General features: G+C 42.6%; 1 protein-coding gene across 1 annotated transcript in view; it reads right to left on the reverse strand.

Moving 5' to 3' along the window:
* The window catches only part of LOC134338205 (uncharacterized), a 62,004-nt gene that overhangs the window by 31,322 nt on the left and 8,483 nt on the right, over positions 1-22,199 (reverse strand). Inside the window, exons 3-6 of the mRNA XM_063033874.1 lie at positions 19,406-19,453; positions 8,053-8,143; positions 6,775-6,950; positions 5,386-5,536 (exon numbers count right to left, since the gene is read on the reverse strand). Of these exons, the coding sequence (XP_062889944.1) occupies positions 5,386-5,536; positions 6,775-6,950; positions 8,053-8,143; positions 19,406-19,453 (466 nt within the window). The remainder of the gene's footprint in view (positions 1-5,385; positions 5,537-6,774; positions 6,951-8,052; positions 8,144-19,405; positions 19,454-22,199) is intronic.

Consider the following 22,199-nt stretch of genomic DNA (forward strand, 5'->3'; position numbering starts at 1 on the left):
CTAGAATGATGGTTACCACCTTGTAAACCGAGGGGACGATGGATTGTTCCAGAAGGATGTTGAATATATCCGTCAGCACTTCAGTTACCTGGGCAGTTTTTCAGAATCCTTTCAGTCTGTCCTTCCATTGTACCCTGGACCCACTACAAAATCCAAGGGCTATTCTTAATCACACTGGGCTGTGGCACCAGATTTACCTTGCAGCTACCTCCTCAGCTTTATACTAGAAATGGCTGGTATATCTCATGTCCCCATTGATATGAACATGGCCATGATCTACATCGTAAAGGTATGGTAATCCAAGCGATGTGTTTCAATTGCTCAAACAACAGGAAATCTGCAGATGCTGGAAATTCAAGCAACACACATAAAAGTTGCTGGTGAACGCAGCAGGCCAGGCAGCATCTCTAGGAAGAGGCGCAGTCGACGTTTCAGGCCGAGACCCTTCGTCAGGACTAACTGAAGGAAGAGTGAGTAAGGGATTTGAAAGTGGGAGGGGGAGGGGGAGATCCAAAATGATAGGAGAAGACAGGAGGAGGAGGGATAGAGCCGAGAGCTGGACAGGTGATAGGCAAAAGGGGATACGAGAGGATCATGGGACAGGAGATCCGGGAAGAAAGACAAGGAGGTCGGGGGGGGGGACCCAGAGGATGGGCAAGGGGTATATTCAGAGGGACAGAGAGAGAGAAAGGAGAGTGAGAGAAAGAATGTGTGTATAAAAATAAGTAACAGATGGGGTACGAGGGGGAGGTGGGGCATTAGCGGAAGTTAGAGAAGTCGATGTTCATGCCATCAGGTTGGAGGCTACCCAGACGGAATATAAGGTGGTGTTCCTCCAATCTGAGAGTGGCTTCATCTTTACAGCAGAGGAGGCCGTGGATAGACATTTCAGAATGGGAATGGGATGTGGAATTAAAATGTGTGGGCACTGGCAAATCCTGCTTTCTCTGGCGGACAGAGCGTAGGTGTTCAGCAAAGCGATCTCCCAGTCTGCGTCAGGTCTCACCAATATATAAAAGGCCACATCAGGAGCACCGGATGCAGTATATCACCCCAGCCGACTCACAGGTGAAGTGTCGCCTCACCTGGAAGGACTGTTTGGGGCCCTGAGTGGTGGTAAGGGAGGAAGTGTAAGGGCATGTGTAGCACTTGTTCTGCTTACACAGATAAGTGCCAGGAGGGAGATCAGTGGGGAGGGATGGGGGGGGACGAATGGACAAGGGAGTTGCGTAGGGAGCGATCCCTGCGGAATGCAAAGGGGGGGGGAGCATCTGCTCTCAGGATGAGGCTTTTCATTCTAGGACGAGGGAGATGTCTTCCTATTTTAAAGAAAGGGGCTTCCCTTCCTCCACTATCAACTCTGCTCTTAAATGCATCTCCCCCATTTCACGTACATCTGCTCTCACTCCATCCTCCTGCCACCCCACTAGGAATAGGGTTCCCCTGGTCCTCACCTACCACCCCACCAGCCTCCGGGTCCAACATATTATTCTCTGTAACTTCCGCCACCTCCAACGGAATCCCACCACGAAGCACATCTTTCCCTCCCCCCCCCTGCATTCCGCAGGGATCGCTCCCTACGCAACTCCCTTGTCCATTCGTCCCCCCCATCCCTCCCCACGGATCTCCCTCCTGGCACTTATCCGTGTAAGCGGAACAAGTGCTACACATGCCCTTACACTTCCTCCCTTACCACCATTCAGGGCCCCAAACAGTCCTTCCAGGTGTGGCAACACTTCACCTGTGAGTCGGCTGGGGTGATATACTGCGTCCGATGCTCCCGATGTGGCCTTTTATATATTGGCGAGACCCGACGCAGACTGGGAGATCGCTTTGCTGAACACCTACGCTCTGTCCGCCAGAGAAAGCAGGATTTCCCAGTGGCCACACATTTTAATTCCACATCCCATTCCCATTCTGACATGTCTATCCACGGCCTCCTCTACTGTAAAGATGAAGCCACTCTCAGGTTGGAGGAACAACACCTTATATTCCGTCTGGGTAGCCTCCAACCTGATGGCATGAACATCAACTTCTCTAACTTCCGCTAATGCCCCACCTCCCCCTCGTACCCCATCTGTTACTTATTTTTATACACACATTCTTTCTCTCACTCTCCTTTTTCTCCCTCTGTCCCTCTGAATATACCCCTTGCCCATCCTCTGGGTCCCCCCCCCCCCGACCTCCTTGTCTTTCTTCCCGGACCTCCTGTCCCATGATCCTCTCGTATCCCTTTTGCCAATCACCTGTCCAGCTCTTGGCTCCATCCCTCCCCCTCCTGTCTTCTCCTATCATTTTGGATCTCCCCCTCCCCCTCCAACTTTCAAATCCCTTACTCACTCTTCCTTCAGTTAGTCCTGACGAAGGGTCTCGGCCTGAAACGTCGACTCCACCTCTTCCTAGAGATGCTGCTTGGCCTGCTGCGTTCACCAGCAACTTTTATGTGTGTTGTTTCAATTACTCGATATTTTGATAATCTACATGTACATTTTAAATCATTTACGTACTTTAATAACATGTTTATGTGATTTTTACTTTCTTGCATTGGTTAAACTCACTTCAGCTGGTCCCATGCGTTTCTGATCATCAGAGACATTTCGAGTAGGAGCCGTCAGAGGTCGTCTGCGTGATCCACAGGGACGGCCTCAGTTTGTGCTCAGTAATCTCAGACTGCCCCATCTCATGTGGTGGTTGTGGCAGCCGAGTCACCAAGTCTCTGGAAACCACAGAGCCATAAACCATAATGGTGGACATTCTGGTCATATTACACAGGTGCATATTGGTCTATTATTGGGACATGTACCAAGCTACAGTGAAAAGCTTTTGTTTTTGGATTTGGAATCGGTCTTCAGAAAGGGTAAGATAAGGGAACACACACCAGTCCTCATGGAGGGATCAGAAGTGGAAAGAGTGAGCAATTTCAGGTTCCAGTCTCTGAGGAACTATCCTGGATCTAACATACTGATGCAGCGATGAAGAAGGCACGACAGTGGTTATATTTCATTAGGTGTTTGAGGAGATTTGATACGTCACCAGAGACACTTGCAAATTTCTACAGGTGTCCCGTGGAGAGCATTCTAACCGGCTGCATCACCATCTGGTACGGGGAGGGTTGCTGCACAAGATCGAAATAAGCTGCCGAGAGTTGTAAACTTACTCAGCTCCATTAGGGGCACTGGCCTCTATAGCATCTAGGTTTTTTTTCAAGGAGCGATGCCTCAAAAAGGCAGCATCCATCAATAAGGACCCCCATCACCCACATCATGCTTCGTTCTCATTGCTACTATCAGGAAGCGGGGTACGAGAGCCTGAAGGCACACACTCTGTAATTCAGGTACAGCTTCTTCCCCTTGGCCCTTCGATTTCTGAATGGGGATTAAATCTATGAACACTACTTCACTACTTTTTAATTTCAGTTTTTGTGCTACTTAATTAATTTAATTAGTTAATATAGGTGCAGTATATATTCACAGCAATTCACATTTTTGCCTATAATTATGTATTGCATTGTACTACTGCCACAAAGGCAATAAATTTCACGACATACACCGGTGACATTAAACGTGATTCTGATTATTGTCACATACACCAAGACGTCATGATAAGCTTGTCTTGCATACTGTTTATGCAGATCAAATCATTACAAGGTGCTTTGAGGGAGAACAAGGTAAAACAATAACAGAACTGACACTGTTTCTTTTCATTTTAGAGTTGGCTGTTTTTAATTCAGTTGTAACTTAGATGTCATTCTAAATAACTCAGACATTATTTTAGATTTAGTCATTGAGTTTTTAGTAATTGACTTGACCGTAAGCTGTTTTGCAGTGAATGGAATAGCACTGTCAACTTCTTGTCCTCGGCAATGACAATAAAGCTCCAGCTGTTGACCAATTACAGAATAAAGTGCACCAGCTACCGAAAAAGTGCAATGCAGGTAGACGGTGATCACAACAACAGATCACACTATACACAATTATGTTGGGTTAGACGAGCATGAGCGGTGGGCCTGAGGGGTATGATTTATCCCAATGAGTGGCATCTGCTTGTGTTAGAGCAAACGCTGAGATATCAATCTTCATTACGTATCTGGGTTAGGCCCAGAAGTGTCCTAATGAAGATCGCCACCCTGCTTGATATTTCCGTGTCATGACTCAACATATGCAGATACAACCCTCTAAGCTATCTTCTCTTCTATCTGTAGTTTCACTGTATTATAGGTATGAAACGTTCCTTTGTTATCAGTGTCTTCTTGCTCCTACACTGTTGTTCTGTTGCCTCTGCCTGGTCAGGTGGCAGTTTCCGGCTCGCTCAGAGAAAGCACAGGTATTGGGCTTTGTGATGGGGAGAGGAATAGAAAGTGAGGCTCCAATACCGTCTGCAACTTCCAAAATCAGAGGAGATTCGGAGATGTGCAGAAAGCCACATGTGAGAAAGAGGAGAAAGAGGAAAGGACTCTCGTCGTCCATTGTTTTTGCCTGTTGAGAGGCACTGATAGAGCCAACAGTCAATATCTGTTTCCCAGAGTTGAAATGTCTAATACTAGAGGACATGCAGAAGAGGGGGCAAGTTCAAAGGAGATATGCTGGGCAAGTTTTATTACACAAAACCTGGCATGCAGTCCTATTGATTAGTGAGCAGCACATACTCTCCCAATCTGACGATCAACACTGGTGCACCTCAGGGGTGTGTGCTTAGCCCACTGCTCTACTCTCTCTATACCTATGACTGTGTGGCTAGGCATAGCTCAAATACCATCTATAAATTTGCTGATGATACAACCATTGCTGGTAGAATCTCAGATAGTGACAAAGGGACGGCTGCAGTTATAAAGAAGGCAAGACAGCGACTATACTTCTTTAGAGTTTGAAGAGATTTGGAATGTCAACAAATACACTCAAAAACTTCTATAGATGTACAACATTCTGACAGCCTCCATCACTTGTCTGATTTGGGCGGGGGGGTGGGGGGAGGGCTACAGCACGGGACCAAAAGAAGCTGCAGAGGGTTGCAAATTTAGTCTGCTCTATCTTGGGTACCAGCCTACAAAGTACCCAGGACATCTTCAAGGAGCGGTGTCTCAGAAAGGTAGCATCCATTATTAAGGACCTCCAGGGGAACAGTTTCTTCCCCTCTGTCATCCAATTCTTAAATAGACATTGAACCCTTGAACACAATTTTTAATCTACTCAATATACATATATTACAATTGGTTTATTTATTTATTTATTATTATTATTTGTCTTCTATATTATGTATTGGATTGAACTGCTGCTGTTAAGTTATCAAATTTCACGACACATGCTTGTGATAATAAACCTGATTCTGATTCAATCCAACTTAGTCCTTAGTTCTTTGAAATAATAATCCCAGGTCTACGTAACTCACTGCAGGGGTAGTCCACTTCATCATTCATGGAGTAATCTCTCCTCTGTCGGCAGGTGAAGTTTTGAGTCTGGGTTTCTTTCGGCATCTTGTACTCCCAATGCAGATCCACATCCCTGGTCCTCATTCTCTGATCGTTGCACTCAACATAAGGCTGAAAGAAACAATTAATGAAAGGAATCTGTTAACTTTCTGTTACCTCTATTGAGTTATTTCCAAGTACCTAATCAACTGCCCTTTACTCCTGAGCTTGACTGAATAATAACTTAATATCATTATTAATGAAAGCAGAGCAACATTAGAAGCCAGCCACTACTTGAAAGGGAAAGATTGGTTAACACATTGGCTGAGATGCTATGATAAAGATTCTCACTGGAAATGTTCATTGTGTTTTTCTTTTAGTATAGACTGATCTAAATTTTGTATGGTTTCAATATTAATTTGTATTTTCAAATCTACAGTACTGTGCAAAAGTCAGGTACATATATATAGCTAGGGTGCCCAAGACTTTTGCACAATACTGTTTTAATTTTATACATTGCACTGTACTGCTGTCACAAAAAAAAACAAATTTCATGACATATGTGAGTGATGATAAACCTGATTCTGAAATGGGTCTCTATAGTGGGCTGAGAGTGGGAAGGGGGCAGGGAGAGGGCAATCATGATTGGGAAAAGGTAAAGGGGAGAGGGGAGGGAGCGGGAAGAACCAGAGAGAAGTCCTGCAATGAATAATAATCCGATTGTTTGGAATCAAAGGATCTTGCCTGGTGTCTCAGGGCTGGGTGTGTCTGCACCGCAACATCCCCTGCCCCTGGCACTCTTTCTCTGCCACCTGTCCCACACCCTTCCCACGGCACTCCACCCTCACTGTTCCTACATCCTTTGCTCTTGCCAGCTTTACAGACTTGCTCCCCATTCCACGTTGACAAATACAATACTGAGCAAAGTCTAAGGCAACCCAGCCATATATATGTGCCTCAGACTTTTGCACAGTACTGTACAGTTACTTCAGTCTGAAAATTATTGAACTTAATTGTTCAAAACTTTGAATCATGTCAGTTCGAAATTGGTTGCTAACACAACTCATCATAAAAATGCATAATCAATGAGTCTTTACTTTAAAGGTCCGGTCATTTAGTCCTGGTCACAACTGAGTTATGTGTTTGATGTACACTTCCAAGTGTGTGTGTTTATGCCTGTGGGGAGGGATGGTTGGCATTCTAGCCCATAGTTTGGTTTTAACTTGCATAAACCATGTCTCACTAAAAAGTATCTGTGCTTTGTTGTACAATTGTTACTGATAGCTTTCAGCAGGTAGATTTAGATCTTAATTGAAAAAGTGAAACATCGAGACACTTTAAAGAAGAGAAAGTTTAAATGTTCTATTTACCTGACCCTTGGTTCTACTGCATTCTGTTGGTATTTCTTGTTGTCTGTATTGCCATTCTGTCTGAATCTTGGCTATTTCTAATTTAATAGACTCAATGTCATTTTCAATCATAATAATTCTCTTTGTTGATTCTTTGCTTTCTTCTTGCAGTCTAATGAACTTCTGAATAATCTGATCTGCAGTTATGTTAAACAAGAACAAGTGACTTAAATTTCCAGATAGAAACAACAATATTGTTCTGAATAAACTATATATGCACAAGACTGAGCTCATTATTCAATTTATACATTTAAGAAAACAACACTTTGAAAATAGCTCTACAGGTTTAATTGGCACAAGGGAGCGCAATATTATCATAACAGGTACCTCCCACGGCTATTTATTACGTATGACCTAAAATACAAAAATAGGTTATCCATTGCAATGTGGTAATACCTTAGAGCAGAAGCTGCTCAAACTTGATCTACAAGTAACGTTGTGGGCTGTATTTCAAATGACAATCAGATTACAGGAAGGAAATGAAGCGCTTAGTAACATGGTATCTTGACAACAATCTTTCCTCCATGTCAGCCAAGCCCAAGATCTGGTTATTGACTTCATTAGGGGAATGGGCGGTATACACCTCTCTGTCTACGTCAACAGTGCTGAGGCTGAGAGCTTCAAGTTCCTTGGTGTGAACATCACGAGTATCACTCTCGGACTGTGTTCGTCATTGACAAAACAACACATTTGGTTGTATGTTTCGATGTTTCAATGTACATGTGACAAATACAGCCAATCTCTTTTAAAAATATTATGATTTTGTCAGTGGAAGGAATTAAACAGGGAATGCACTTAAATTCCTCAACTGGAGACAGGGAGCGATTACTGATCAAACCTCACATGTATGTGCAAAAATGCTGAAAATACTCAGCATATCAGAAATTAATGTAAAGGGATAAGCAAAGTGAATATTTTAGATCTCATCATGAGTAAAGGCCCATGGCCTGAAATGTGAATCCACTTCCTCCATTGAAATATGCTATCTAGCTTGCTATGCATTTCCTGCATTTTCTATTTATAATGAAAAATTAAGAGTCCACACTATTCTGCATCTTAAACCTGAGATGAGTACTTAAATCTTTCAGATTGTTAGAAGCAAAAGTTATATTCAAGACATTGCAAATTGATAATCCTGTACTAAGTTCTCGCCCAATTTCAAAGAGTAGAAAAAGACCATTTTCCTAAAGTCATTTCATTAATCAGTTGGTGTTTGTATTTTTATCATAAAATTCACACCTGTCTGGCTGTGGCCAGTCTCTGAGGGGATGGTGAGGCTTGCATACAATTTTCCATTTGTTGAGATTGGAATTGGTTCCTGAAACTGAACCTGAAAGACAAAAAAGTTCATCACGTATCCTGACTGCAAATTATGAGTAACGTCATTCACCAACATGTATCAGTAATTAATAAGCAATGTAATATACTGTGTAATTTCATCGATTGAGACCCCTGCAGATTCATTATAGACTGGAAAGAAGTAATAAATATTTTTCCTTCAAAATAATTTCTGGAAGGAATTGTTTCTAATGAAAGGTCATCAGCATGAAGCAATAACCTCGTTTCTTTCTCCTCAGATGCATTTCATACATTTTCAGCATTTTGGTGTTTTTATCTTTCAGATTTCCAGCATCTGCACTATATCCCTTTTAGGTTGCAAAATTGTCACTTATAAATGGATTTGTAATATTCTTTGTTATTATGTATTTGACCTTTCTTGCATCTGCCTACATTTTACTATTTGCAAGAAATAGCCCATCATGCCTGCTCCATTAGTAACAATAAGATCAGTATAACTTTCCTGCACTAACTCAAATCTCATTAACTCCTCTCTACTGCCCTCGCAGTACATACGTACAAAGCTATGCAGTGAGTTAAACAGCTTCTCAAAAATCATCCCAAGATAGAATCTTCTTTCAGCGTTTTTAATTGTGAAATTATATTGTTATTTTGAGGACAAATAAAGAGAGGATGGAGATAGATGTCTTCCCATTGTGTGCTTCAAGTTGAATCCAAATCAACCCACACAGGAGATGATATAAAAAACAGCTTACATAGGCCGACTGGTGGCACAATGACATTGGCGCCAGACCCGGGAGCGGAGGTTCCTGGCTTTGAAACCAGTCGGGTCCGCTCCCGAGTACGCTTCGAGATCGCAACTCGACCTCGTAAAATAAAGGGAAAAATACTGTGAAAATGTCTGTGTGAGGAGTGGCGAGTCACACAGTCTCTCTCTCGCTCTCTCCCTCTCGTTCCGCGCCTTGTAAAAGCCATGAAAAAGACATCATCACGGATGCACGCACACACAGCCGCACACGCAGGCACACGCCAAAAAAAAACAGCTTACATACAGGAAGTGATGTTCATATAAGCTGCACCTCTAGAGGCCAGAACACCCTCTGATATACTTTATGCTAATACCAATTTCCTTAAGTTCATCACTTATTCTAAATGGTTGTTGTTACTATTTCCAGGTGGATTTTTGTGTCATCTGATGAAGAGAGACACAAAATACCTGATAGCATTTTCTGTCATATCTTTATTCCATACCCCAGCAGCATAGCAACATCAGAACGTAAACTTCATTTGAGTGCTGGACTGTATTTAGATTGTATATAATTGTATGGCCAGTCTATTCTTGCTAAATGCGATACTTAAAAGCAATCCATAAAGATTTCCTTGTCATTTCAAGGTTATGACAGTAAATTACTGTAAACCAGAATATAAAGTTGTAAAGTAATGTATTAAAACCAATATAATTACACAAAATGATACATTATTATATTTGGAAACAAAATAGTGCAAGGTGCAACTACTGGTGAATTAGACTGAGACAAGAAATCTGCTTTTAATCTTGCTTGTATGGTGTTTAGTGGAAATGGGTACACAATATTAATGAATTTGAATTGGAAATAGGCAGACATTGTAAACCTACTTCCTGCACTTTGTTCATTCTGAGCTTTTAAGAATCAGATTCTTTTCATTTTAGTCATGTTCTATGGAGTGATTGGTTTTTATTACAGGCCTTTGATCCACCTCTCAAGTTGCTTAATTGTTTATCAAGCAGTAGTAAAATCAAAGCAACTGGACTTGCGTTTTAACTCCACTTCCCATTCCCATATGTCCATCCATAGCCTCCTCCACTGTCGTGATGAGGCCACACTTAGGTTGGAGGAACAACACCTTATATTCCGTCTGGGTAGCCTCCAACTTGATGGCATGGACATCGATTTCTCAAACTACTGGTAATGCCCCACCACACCTCCCCCTTTCTTCACAATTTCCCATCCCTTTTTCCCTCTCTCACCTTATATCCCTGCCCACCCATCACCTCCCTCTGGTGCTCCTCCCCCCTTTTCTTTCTTCCATGACCATCTGCCTCCAAGCTCTTTACTTCATCCCTCCCCCTCCAGGTTTCACCCATTACCTTGTGTTTCTCTCTCCCATTCCCCCCCCCTCTTTTAAATCTACTCCTCAGCAATTTTTCGCCAGTCCTTCTGAAGGGCTTTGGCCCAAAACGTTGACTATACACTTTTCCATGGATGATGCCTGACCTGCTGAGTTCCTCCAGCATCTTGTGTGTTTTGCTCGGGTTTCCGGCATCTGCGGATTTTCTCTTTTGCTGTGTTGTCTAGAAGATGTTTCGCCACTCATCCGAGAGGCATCTTCAGTTCTGATCCATGGAAGGCAGTTTTCCGGCTTATAAACTCTGTGAGTTGTTTAAAGGTACAGCACTCACATGAGGGTCATTAAGAGACATAGAGGTAATGAGAGGGTCATTACTCTTACCTTTGCATGAATGCAGGTGTGAACTGCTGTGGAGACGTCAGGGTAAAGATGTTAGGACTGCATTGCAAGTAGCTGATAGGCAATGTCGTACCCTATCCCCTCCGTCCAGTGATGGGTTTTTCAGTTTGACAAAGGTGGCTTCTTTAACCCTTCTTTCAAACCACCTGTCCCTCCCTGTCTAAAATGTGTACGTTGATATCATCAAAGGAGGGTCCCTTGTCCTTTAGGTGTAGATATACAGCTGAGGTATTAGCTCCCATTGTCTTGATTTACAACTACTTGATACACAATGACCTGGATGATTGAGAACCTTCATAGATCTAATTGTTTGTTCCGAATACATCCACCAATCACGTCAAGCCTCCCATCTGCCAGGCTCCGATTTTTAAATTCCAAGGTATTAATCTGCTAATCATCTGGCATTGCTGAAGAAGTCTCTGAATTTTCCTTATCATTCTGAACAAAACAGTCTTAATTACCAGGCGCTGTGAATTTTTCTGTCCAGTTATTCAAGATTCAAGTACATTTATTATCAAAGAATGGACAAATTATACAACCTTGTAATTTGCTTGCTCACAGGTAAACACAAAGCAAGAAACCCAAAAGAAACCAATTAAAGAAAAATAAAGAATAAAAATAAAAGACCAACACTCGATGTGTAAGAGAAAGAAAAAAATATAAATCATGCAAACAATAGCATTCTGAACCAAAACTGAATCCTCAAATACAAACCCTGGAGCAGCCTGCAGTAGGCCCAAAGCCTCGGTTATCAGTTCGTCAGTTCAGGCGCAAAGCACAGCAGCCGGGCAGTCTTTATAGCCACAGCGCCTTGGAGATGACCATCGCAGAGAACGAGCAAAGCTGGCTTTCGTCCCAACCAACACCCTGTCTTTGTCAGTCTATCTCAGCCGGCATTTAAATTGACCAAGCAATGAAAGAGCAAAAGGCCCCAGTGCCCTGGAGAGCAAGTGAAATCATCCCTCACCTCCAATCTGGGCCGGCATTTAAATTGTCTAAATGGTGTATCATACCTTGCACTAAGACCCAGGTACCACTCCTGCGAAAGGCTCCAAACCTAGACTACACCACCTAACGATTTGCTCCAGCCCCAGATTTCATCGCCCAGCCCGAAGCCGCTCTCGAGCTCTTCAATCAGTTCAGACCAGTTGTATGGGCATCGAATCTCCTCTGCACAAGCCCTGACTTCTCCTTTTGGCGCCCAGAGTGACCCAACCTCACTCCTGGGCCAGCTGAATGGGCGTCAGAATCCATCTGCAACACACAAGCTCAGCTTATCCCCCGAACTCGCCTCACCATCACTCGCCCCCTTCACTCCTTTGCAGTGATAATTTAACACAATTTACCTCAGAGAAGTATTTTTAGTGATATTTTTAGCCACATTTCTTAGCTTTTTGACTACCAGAAAGCTGTTGCTCATCTTAACCAGTTTGATGAAGCTGTTGCAATTGATCTTTTCCTGAATGAAATGCTAAATGCTTTAATGACCAAAAATTGCTCTTGTGCCCTTGATTTCATCATCAGAGGCACGTGGATGCTCTCTTCCCTTGTGTATTTTTCATCCTGGAGAAGTACCTGTGACCTTGGATTGCCAGATATGGGTGAGCACAGGGACATCCGTTCCCTGGACCTCGGTGTGTACGCCATCTTCTATTGTTAAAATGCAGGCTCGAGGAACAACACGTTATAGGCTGCAGTACCCAATATCATATCGTCATTCTCTAGATAATTTACTCTTTCTTTCAGTGTACTCAAATATTGGCTGTATTTGCCTACCACTTTTTTTCTTCTTTTTTGTATAATCTGCCCTGACGAGTATATCCCAGTAGGCCAGACTACAGCGTTAGCAACACATTTTTTTTTGTGTGCCATACTCTGCCAGAGCCTCGGCGACCACTTTTTTTTTCCAAGTGGTTGTCTTGGAGGAAACATTCTGTGAGTGATCCCCCACGTCCTTCTCACAGTGCAGTTTTATTTTACAAGGCCGAGTTACGAGCTTGACGCTCAACCCGGCATGGATGGAAAGCGTGTCCGGGAGCGGCCCGACTGGGTTCGAACTCGGGAACCTTCGCTCCGGAGTCCGGCACTGATGTCACTGCGCCACCAGCCAGCCTAGCAACACATTACGTGGACAAATTAACTTAATCTAATATTAACTGCTGCTGATTGGTACACCCTATTGGGGACATCCCTTTTGTTCCATCCACTGACCTCCTCCACTCTCTCCACTACTTAGGCTAACTTGTTCTGCTTAGATTAACACGATTCTTACTTCTCAGTTCTGGCAAGGGGTCCTAGACCTGAAATATTAACTTTATTTCTCCTGCTTGAGCTTCTGAGATTTTCCTAGCACTTTGTATTCATGGTAGCATAGAGGTTAGCACAATGCTTTACAGTACCTGCAGCCCGGGTTCATTTCTCACCACAGCCTGTAAAGAGTTTGAATGTTTCCACTGAGAATGCATTGGATTGCTCCACGTGCTCCGATTTCACCCCCCACAAGGTCCAAAGACGTACTGGTTGTTAGGTTAATTGGTTGTTGTAAATTGTCCCGTGATTAGGGGGTCCCGTAAATCGCGGGTTGCTGGGTGGCACAGCTCAAAAGGCCCGAAGGTACCCTATCTCAACAAAAAAATAAATATTCTTTCCCTCAGAATTCCAGCATTTTCATTTTTTTCTATTTATAATTTACAGAGATATTGTAATTTGAGGGTAAGTAATTATACATAGGCTATATATGATTTCAGCTAATGCAATGCCTTAAGGTTTATTTTTCACTCTTCAAGCGTTTTCTAAAGGCAAAAATAATTTGCTCAGCTAGCTATAGGAACAGAAGGGGTTGAGGAAGAACATAATATATCTCTATTCTGAGGACTCATAAAATGGCTGGTGCTGAAGAATTATCCTGTTTGCAGCTTGTTACATACCCGTAACTGGGTTGCCAAACCAGCAGAAATGGATCACTCAGTTGGAGTCTGGATTACTAGAACTAAGAAAGTTTTATTAAAGAAAGAAGCAACACAGTAATCGAAAGGATAATAAATGCAACAGTTCAGCAATGATAAACACACATGTGCACAGAATTAAGATAATAGGATCAACCAAGCTCTATCGTTGTTTAGGGGTAAATGACCAATTTCAAAGTGACACAAAGTCCAGTTCAATTTAGTTCAGTTCGCAGTAATCGTTGCCATGGCGATGGACAACGTGGGGGGAGGGAGAGAGAGAACGAGAACGACTGATCATTCAAAACGGCTTCCACACACAGACCTGCGATATTGCTCATAAGCAGCTTTCGGGCGAGTCCTTTGTGATGTCACCTGGGGTCACCGACTGTGACTCCTCCTCCAGATGCGGTCGATCCTCTGCAGTGAACCCGGCACTCAAGCAAGGGCGGACACACACCGGGTTCCCGCTGATCGTACCTTTCCACCCTGTGCGTCTAAGGCTGATCCCGCGATCAGCCGTCCAAGAGCTTCCCACCGACTTGTGAGAGGCGCACCGCTTCCAGGGTCTCGTTACCTCGGGGTGTCGTGTGTGTCCTGCCTCAGCGAACCTGTCCCTTTTTATCCCCTTGCTGGGGTATTGCCTGTCCGTCACTTCAAACAGTTCAGGGTTCAAAGGGGGAGCCGATCTTGACAATACCCAGACTGATGGCTCCTTCATTATCATCTCCACATGCTGCTTCATTGTGTTCCTTATCTCTCCCTCCCCTTAGGACAGGTGGCAGACCAACTGCTGATCACACAGGACAGCTAACATCTATGTGTATTCTCGTCACAAGCTACACAGTGGGTGACTGTCCATCCAGATCAGGCAGATGATAACAGCCATGACTTGTTTTTCCCCTCTGATTGCAACACAGGGCAGAGCACAATTCAGAAAGCTATCTAGGAACAATTATCCAATGCAATGACTTACAATGTAGATGACCCAAATGTGTATGTCTCAGATTTTTGTCTATTAACTGCTGCAATACAACTCATTTACAAATACTCTTTGAATTTTACAGCACATTATACTGTTTGAACTCAAACTGGGCATTTGTTCAAATGCAACCTACACAAACTCCAAGAGGATCACAACCTTGTCACGGCTTGGAGGCTAGTGTTCCTCAATGACCCGGAGAGCTAGGTTGGCTGGAGCCAGGGCTTCATGCTTGGCTCTTGGTAGGGTTGCCCACGTCAAACCAGTTAAAGAGCAGAGGCCAGACTAAGAGTGGTCCTCCAGTCCTTCAGTGCCGGAGGTTCAGCTCAGGGCTAACAACCCTGACTGGTAAAATAAAATTGTTACGGAAACAGCTTCCACATCTGAGTGTGGTGGTATTCCTGAGTCCCCACCCAGGACTTGCATGACAGTAGTGAAAACCAAGGGGAAGCTACTGAAATGGTGAAGGAATCCCTGAGCACCACCAGAGATGGAGGACTTCCATTGCTGCCCTAAATGCCAGCTGCATTATGGGTAATAAGTAAGGAACTAGCACAATGTTTCAGATTCAGATATATTCATCACATGTATATCAAATATACAGTGAAATGTTTCATTTAATATTCAATTTGAATATAATATTCAAGTTCCATTGAACTTAATATGCGTCCTTTTTTATATTCCATTCAATCTAAGAGCGTTAAAAAGCGACAGAATATGAGATATCTGAACATTTCAAGGTGAGTGCCATTCACTTTCTAATATTTGTTTTGTTGATCATTCACTTACACACAGTCAAATGCATGATCACACAAACATCACCCACTCACCGCAGTGTAATACTGACTCTAACCGAAGATACCCTCAGCGCACATTCCCTGCTCGTCACCTCTGAAACCATTCACAGAAGCGGAAAAAGTAGACTGAAGCACCTCATCTGAAGCCTGAATCACCTGTACAGCTACTTGCCTTGTGGTTCATGAGTTTGGCAATTAGCACTGAATAGGTCACGGTACTGAGGTGAGAAGGAGTACATGGTGACAGCCAAGAAGCACCAGTGCACAAGAGATTCTGCTGATTTTGGAAGTCTTGAGCAACACACAAAATGCCGAAGGAATTCAGTACGTCAGGCAACACTTACGGAGGGAAATAAACATTGGGTTTAGGCCCAAATTCTCAATTCTTTAATTCCCTCTGTAGATGCTGCCTGACCTACTGAGTGCGTCCAGCATTTTGCGTTTGTTGCTCAAGGAACACTAGGAACCTGTTGGATATGTGGTTGTCAAAAACTGATCTCCTTTTGAACATAACAATGAAGTGAAAATACACAGATGTGCTTTGTGTTTAGTCAGCAGAAGTGATGGAAATGCTATGATTATAGTGAACCATTCCAGAGATGACTTAAGAAGTTGGCTGGGGGTCTAAGCCAGTAACCATTCTGCTAAAGATCTATTAGACATTAATAAATAAGGATTATAGCTCTGATACAACTTCAGTAAGAGAGGTAACATTACAATTACATTCCTGTTGTAATGGACTGCACTTTTACCTAACGAGTTCAGGTATAAGATGCTGCTACCAAACGCCTGCAACATTTCACTGGTAGTTCAAAAGGCAAGAAATCAACTGAAAACATTCTTCATAATACGTTTTCTGCAGTAAATTGTGGTAAATTATCACCGCAAACAATGAAGAGGTGAGCGAATTCGAGAGATGAACCGTGCTGTTTTGGTGCAGAGTCAACACAGATGGAGCGAGCCACTTGGAGAGGAGAAGTCGAGGCAGAGGAGTTCTGATACCTGTACATCCGGCCCAAATGCAAGGTTGGATTACTCTGGGCACCGAGCTGATTTGGGGAAATCAAGAGCAGCTTCAGGCTGGGCAGTGAAATCTGGGCCTGGAGCAAGTCACTGGGCAGCATGGTCTAGGCCCGGAGCCTTTCACTGCAGTGGTGCCTGGGTCATAGTGCGAGGTATAATACGCTGTTTGGACAATTTAAATGCCTGCCCAGATAGACTGGAAAGACGGTGTCAGGATCAGAGGCGAGAGCCTATTTCGCTCACTCTCCCATTATATTCACTTCTCTCTCCATGGCAATAAGGCTACAAAGACTGCCCAGTTGATATGCTCCTTGCCCACTAATATGATGAACTGAAACTGAGGCTTTGGGCCTACTCCAGGCTGCTCTGGGTTTTGGATCTAAGGACTAATTTTGGTTTAGAATGTTGTTGTTGCTTGCTTCTATTGTTTGCATGATTTGCCTTTCTCCCCCTTTTTCTGCGCATCGGGTGTTGGTCTTTATTTTATTACTTTTAAAATTGGGTTGTTTCTGGTTTCTTGCTTTGTGGCTGCCTGTAAGCAAACAAATCTCAATGTTGTATAATTTATACATTCTTTGATAATAAGTGAACTTTGAAGTGCCTAGTGGCAATAAACCAAGGAAGTTAATGTCTAATCAAGGCTAGAATCTAGACTTTCTAAGTAAAGACAGTGAAATAATTTTACTGCAAAATCAAATATTCAAATGAGTATTGCAGTCAGAGATTTAATTGTAGCCTAAATCTCTGGACAGGAAATTCACTGAAGTAGGTGCAACATTGGCTTAATATCCTGTGAAATGCTACATTTCACTGAATTTACTCCAGTGAGAGGCAGGTTGAGGGAAAGCTTCCTGTTCAGCAATTATTTACAGATGTTCTGTTGGGTCTACTTAAGGTAGAGGTCGATAGATTCTTGATTGGTCAAGGCACGAAAGGATATGTGGAGAAGGTAGGAGATTGTGGCTGAGAGGGAAAGTGGATCAGCCATGATGAAATGGTGGAACAGACTTAATGGACCAAATGGCCTAATTCTGCTCCTGTATCGTATGGTCTTATGAAATAGTGACTTCAAATACCTGATTTTAACGCTCTCGTACAATGTTCATTCCACAAGTTTCAAAGTAGCTTCTACTTAAATGTTTAGACAGTCTCAAAGGGGATTCTATTCACTACTTCTGTTCCAACTGTTTTAATCTGGCATCTTTTTGTACATTATTGAAGTTTCACATTTAGACCAAGCGATAAAAATATTCTTAATAAAACATTTTACCAAAATCTAAATCACAACACTTTCGGTAACAAGTGTTCTGGATCGTTATATGCTACTACATCTCACTTTCACCCTCTTTGAAAGTCAGATTGAACGTAGTTGAATTGTGAAGTGATGGATATCACGTAGGCTTTGCATATGTGTTTGGCTGATTCTCAGGGTGAGCTATTACTACACGTACAACAGACTATTTAGCTAACTGAGCAATTTTTAATCACACTTACCTGATCTGAGATCACATTCTGACAAAACAAAACAGCATCCACCTATTCAATCAAATTCCAAACATGGACAAATGTCTGGCTCAACCGCTGACTCGTCATAAATTTCTGTGGGCATAAACTCTTTCTTCTTTGTTCTTAAGATGTCTTGGTTCTATGCCTGGTCTCCTGTTTGACACTCCTCAATTACCGTAAAGAAAAATTCCCTTCATCTACTCTGCCCTTTTATCGTTTTTGACATTTTAACTACTATTTTTGTTGCGCTAATCTTTCTTTAAATTTAATCCATCCTGAATTATCTGTCTGTGGAAAACTTAAATCTTTATCTTTATGACACATACTATATCTCATTAACATGGAAACAGAAAGTGCCTTTATTCCCATCAATATAGACATCAGTAAGCTAGATGAAAACAGTGAAATCAAACAGACGTAGTTGCACAGTTTACATTAATCTTTTCAATTTATAATCTTTTTCTCTTTGATTTACACTTTCTCCCTTTCTCCAGTTCTCATTCACCATCAACATCTTTATTTTATCCTTCCTTTCCTAAATATTGCTGACCCTCGCCAACACCATTCTGTAGTTATCACCAGCATTTTTCGTCCAATGCCACACAACAGCAAAATATCATATCACTCAACATACACTTGACCATTTGCACACATGCCGAAGCTATTTAATAAAAACAAGAAAATCGGCAGATGAAAATGGCAAATCCAAAGCAACACACACAAAACCCTGGAGGGACTCAGCAGGTCAGGTAGCATCTATGGAAATAGATGTAAACTGTCGAAATTTCAGGCTGAGATCCTTCTTCAGGATCGAAAAGGGAGGGGAGAAGTTAGAGTAAGAAGGTGGGGGGAGGGGAGGAGGAAGTACCAAGGTGGCAGGTGACAAGTGAAACAGGGAGGGGGGGAGTGGTGAAGGAAAGGGCTGGGAAGTTGATCGGTGGAAGAGATAAAGGGCTGGAGAAGGGGGAATCAGATAGGAGAAGGTAGAAGACCATGGGAGAAAGGGAAGGGGGAGGAGCACCAGAGGGAAGTGATGGGCAGGTAAGGAGGTAAGGTGAGAGAGGGAAACAGGAATGGGGAATGGTGAAGGGGGATGGAGGCAATTACTGGAACTCCTTCCTCCCCTCCCCACACCTTCTTACTCTGGCTTCTTCCCTTCCTTTCCGGTCCTGATGAAGGGTCTCAGCCCAAAATATCGACTGCTTACTCTTTTCCATAGATGCTGCCTGGCCTGCTGAGTTCCTCCAGCATTTTGTGTGTAGCTATCTTTAAGTGTTTGACCATCTATTCCAGCACACACATACTGTCCTCAGAAAATCCTTATTGAAGTCCAGTTGGCTTCAGATCTGACAGGCAACTCAGACTGAGTAAACTAGTAGACATGATCATGGGTCATATCATGAGCTAAAACCAGGGGATGTCCACTCCTTTTTAAATCATGACCACCGAATTTAATAATAAATGCAAAGTTCCCCATGTTACTTCCTATCCATTCATTTGAACCAGCACCGTTAAAAATAAGAAGTACTTACTTTAGTTGTCCAGTAGGAGAAAGGCTCGATCTTCGGTTTCAGTTTGGGCTGTGAACGTGGTAAAAGAATATTGACATTTATAAAGTTCAGAGGATCATTGTAGCCCACTCAACTTCATGACCTTGTTCTGCTAGGTAAATTATGACCTTGACTTTGCCTAGGTTCGATAACGTTCAACACCATTCCACTCCATGCCCCCCCCAACAAAAATAATCTGTTTAGAAGATGCTCAAGTATCACACGCATGAACATTTTCGAATGAGAAGCTCCAGATTTGCAATGTTTCCTGAGGTCATTCCTAGGTATGCTTGATGCTCCCTTGATTTTAGTTTAGCCATCAGAGCAAATAAAAACCTTCCATATATTCTACAACTCTTTTGACATTTTAAGTGCAAGAATTGGATTAACTGTTAAACTTCTGAAATCAGGAGAATACAGTCAGATTCTGTCATGTTGCTGAACTAAAGTGACAGTGCAATGCACTGCAGTGGTCCTCCGACCAGAATCCAAAATCCAAAGTCCAAATTTCATCCTTGGATATTAAGTTTCAGACCAGATATTATTTTGATCTATCTACAAAGCATGTCAATGTGCCCTTCATTTATAACTGGAAGATGCTGGAATGCTGCCTGACCTTCTGAGTAATTCTGAAGATTTAATTTCAGATTTCAAGCATTTGCGGCTTATGGATTTTCAACATCTTTGAGTTACAGTGTTTGGAACTGAATGCAGTAATTCAGATGAGATCTAACCACATTACCATCAAATGCAGCGTAATATCTGAGCCACTATACATCTCTGAGGAACATTCAGTCCGTATAAAGCTGCTGTAGATAATCAGCAGAAATGATGTTATAAATGCACTGTTCAATAGAAGAAATCCAAGCTTCATTAATTAATCTCAATAATTTTGTTTTGTTAACATACCTGCTTTCTGCATCAATAAAGACATTTGACAAGACATATTTGTATGTGATGTATGAAGAACGATTGGGTCAATTAAGTATGTAATCACCACTAGAGTTGAGAAGAACTAAAGGGGATCACATAGAAATCTAAAAAAATTCTATTACGGCTGAAAGAAATAGATGCTCCGGATGGCTATAGAGTCCTGAACCAGGGGTCATAGTTAAGGTTAAGGGATGAATCAGAAAGCTGAGATGAGGAAACAGTTCTCCTCCGAGAAAATGCTGAACTTGTGGAAATTTTCTACCACAGAAAACAATTATTAGCCTTATCTTTGAACGTACTCAAGATAAAGTCGGTTAGCGTTCATAGGGCCACAGAGAGATGAAGGTTTAGGGGGAGAAAGCTGGATTAGAGCAAGGATTCCCAACTGTTTTTATGCTATATACCCCTATCATTAACTGAGGGGTCCACCAACCACAGGTTAGAAATCCCTGGGTTCGAGCACTGAATTTCAGTGACAGCACATCTTGATGGTGGAGCAAGATTGAATGGCTGAGTAAGTGAACCCTGTTTCTTTTCTCAAAGTTTTTGTAAATAAAGAAATGATCAACTATCTAAACAGGACATAGGAACATAAAAAGATGTAAAAAGAAAAGGTGTAAGAACCATAAGAACATTACAGCGCAGAAACAGGCCTTTTGGCCCTTCTTGGCTGTGCCGAACCATTTTTCTGCCTAGTCCCACTGACCTGCACCTGGATCATATCCCTCCATACACCTCTCACCCATGTACCTGTCCAAGTTTTTCTTAAATGTTAAAAGTGAGCCCGCATTTATCACTTCATCTAGCAGCTCATTCCACACTCCCACCACTCTCTGTGTGAAGAAGCCCCCCGTAATGTTCCCTTTAAACGTCTCCCCCTTCACCCTTAACCCATGTCCTCTGTTTCTTTTTCTCTCCTAGGCTAAGTGGAAAAAGCCTGCTTGCATTCACTCTATCTATACCCATCATAATTTTATATACCTCTATCAAGTCTCCCCTCATTCTTCTACGCTCCAGAGAATGAAGTCCTAACTTATTCAACCTTTCTCTGTAATTGAGTTTCTCAAGTCCCGGCAACATCCTTGTAAACCTTTTCTGCACTCTTTCAACCTTATTTATATCCTTCCTGTAACTTGGTGACCAAAACTGGACACAATACTCCAAATTCGGCCTCACCAATGCCTTATACAACCTCACCATAACATTCCAGCTCTTATACTCAATACTTTGATTATAAAGGCCAATATACCAAAAGCTCTCTTTACGACCCTGCCTACCTGTGACGCCACTTTTAAGGAATTTTGTATCTGTATTCCCAGATCCCTCTGTTCTACTGCACTCCTCAGTGCCCTACTAATTACCTTGTATGTTCTACCTTGATTTGTCCTTCCAAAGTGCAATACCTCACACTTGTCTGTATTAAACTCCTTCTGCCATTTTTCAGCCCATTTTTCCAGCTGGTCTAAATCCCTCTGCAAGCTTTGAAAATCTCCTCACTGTCTACTACACCTCCAATCTTTGTATCATCAGCAAATTTGCTGATCCAATTTACCACATTATCATCCAGATCATTGATATAGATGACAAATAATAATGGACCCAGCACTGACCCCTGTGGCACACCACTAGTCACAGGCCTCCATTCAGAGAAGCAATCCTCCACTACCACTCTCTGGCTTCTTCCATTGAGCCAATGTCTAATCCAATTTACCACCTCTCCATGTATACCTAGCGACTGAATCTTCCTAACTAACCTCCCATGTGGGACCTTGTCAAAGGCTTTACTGAAGTCCATGTAGACAACATCCACTGCCTTCCCTTCATCCACTTTCCTGGTAACCTC

This window comes from Mobula hypostoma, chromosome 26 (genome assembly GCF_963921235.1).
Source record: "Mobula hypostoma chromosome 26, sMobHyp1.1, whole genome shotgun sequence".
In the NCBI taxonomy this organism is placed as follows: domain Eukaryota; kingdom Metazoa; phylum Chordata; class Chondrichthyes; order Myliobatiformes; family Myliobatidae; genus Mobula; species Mobula hypostoma.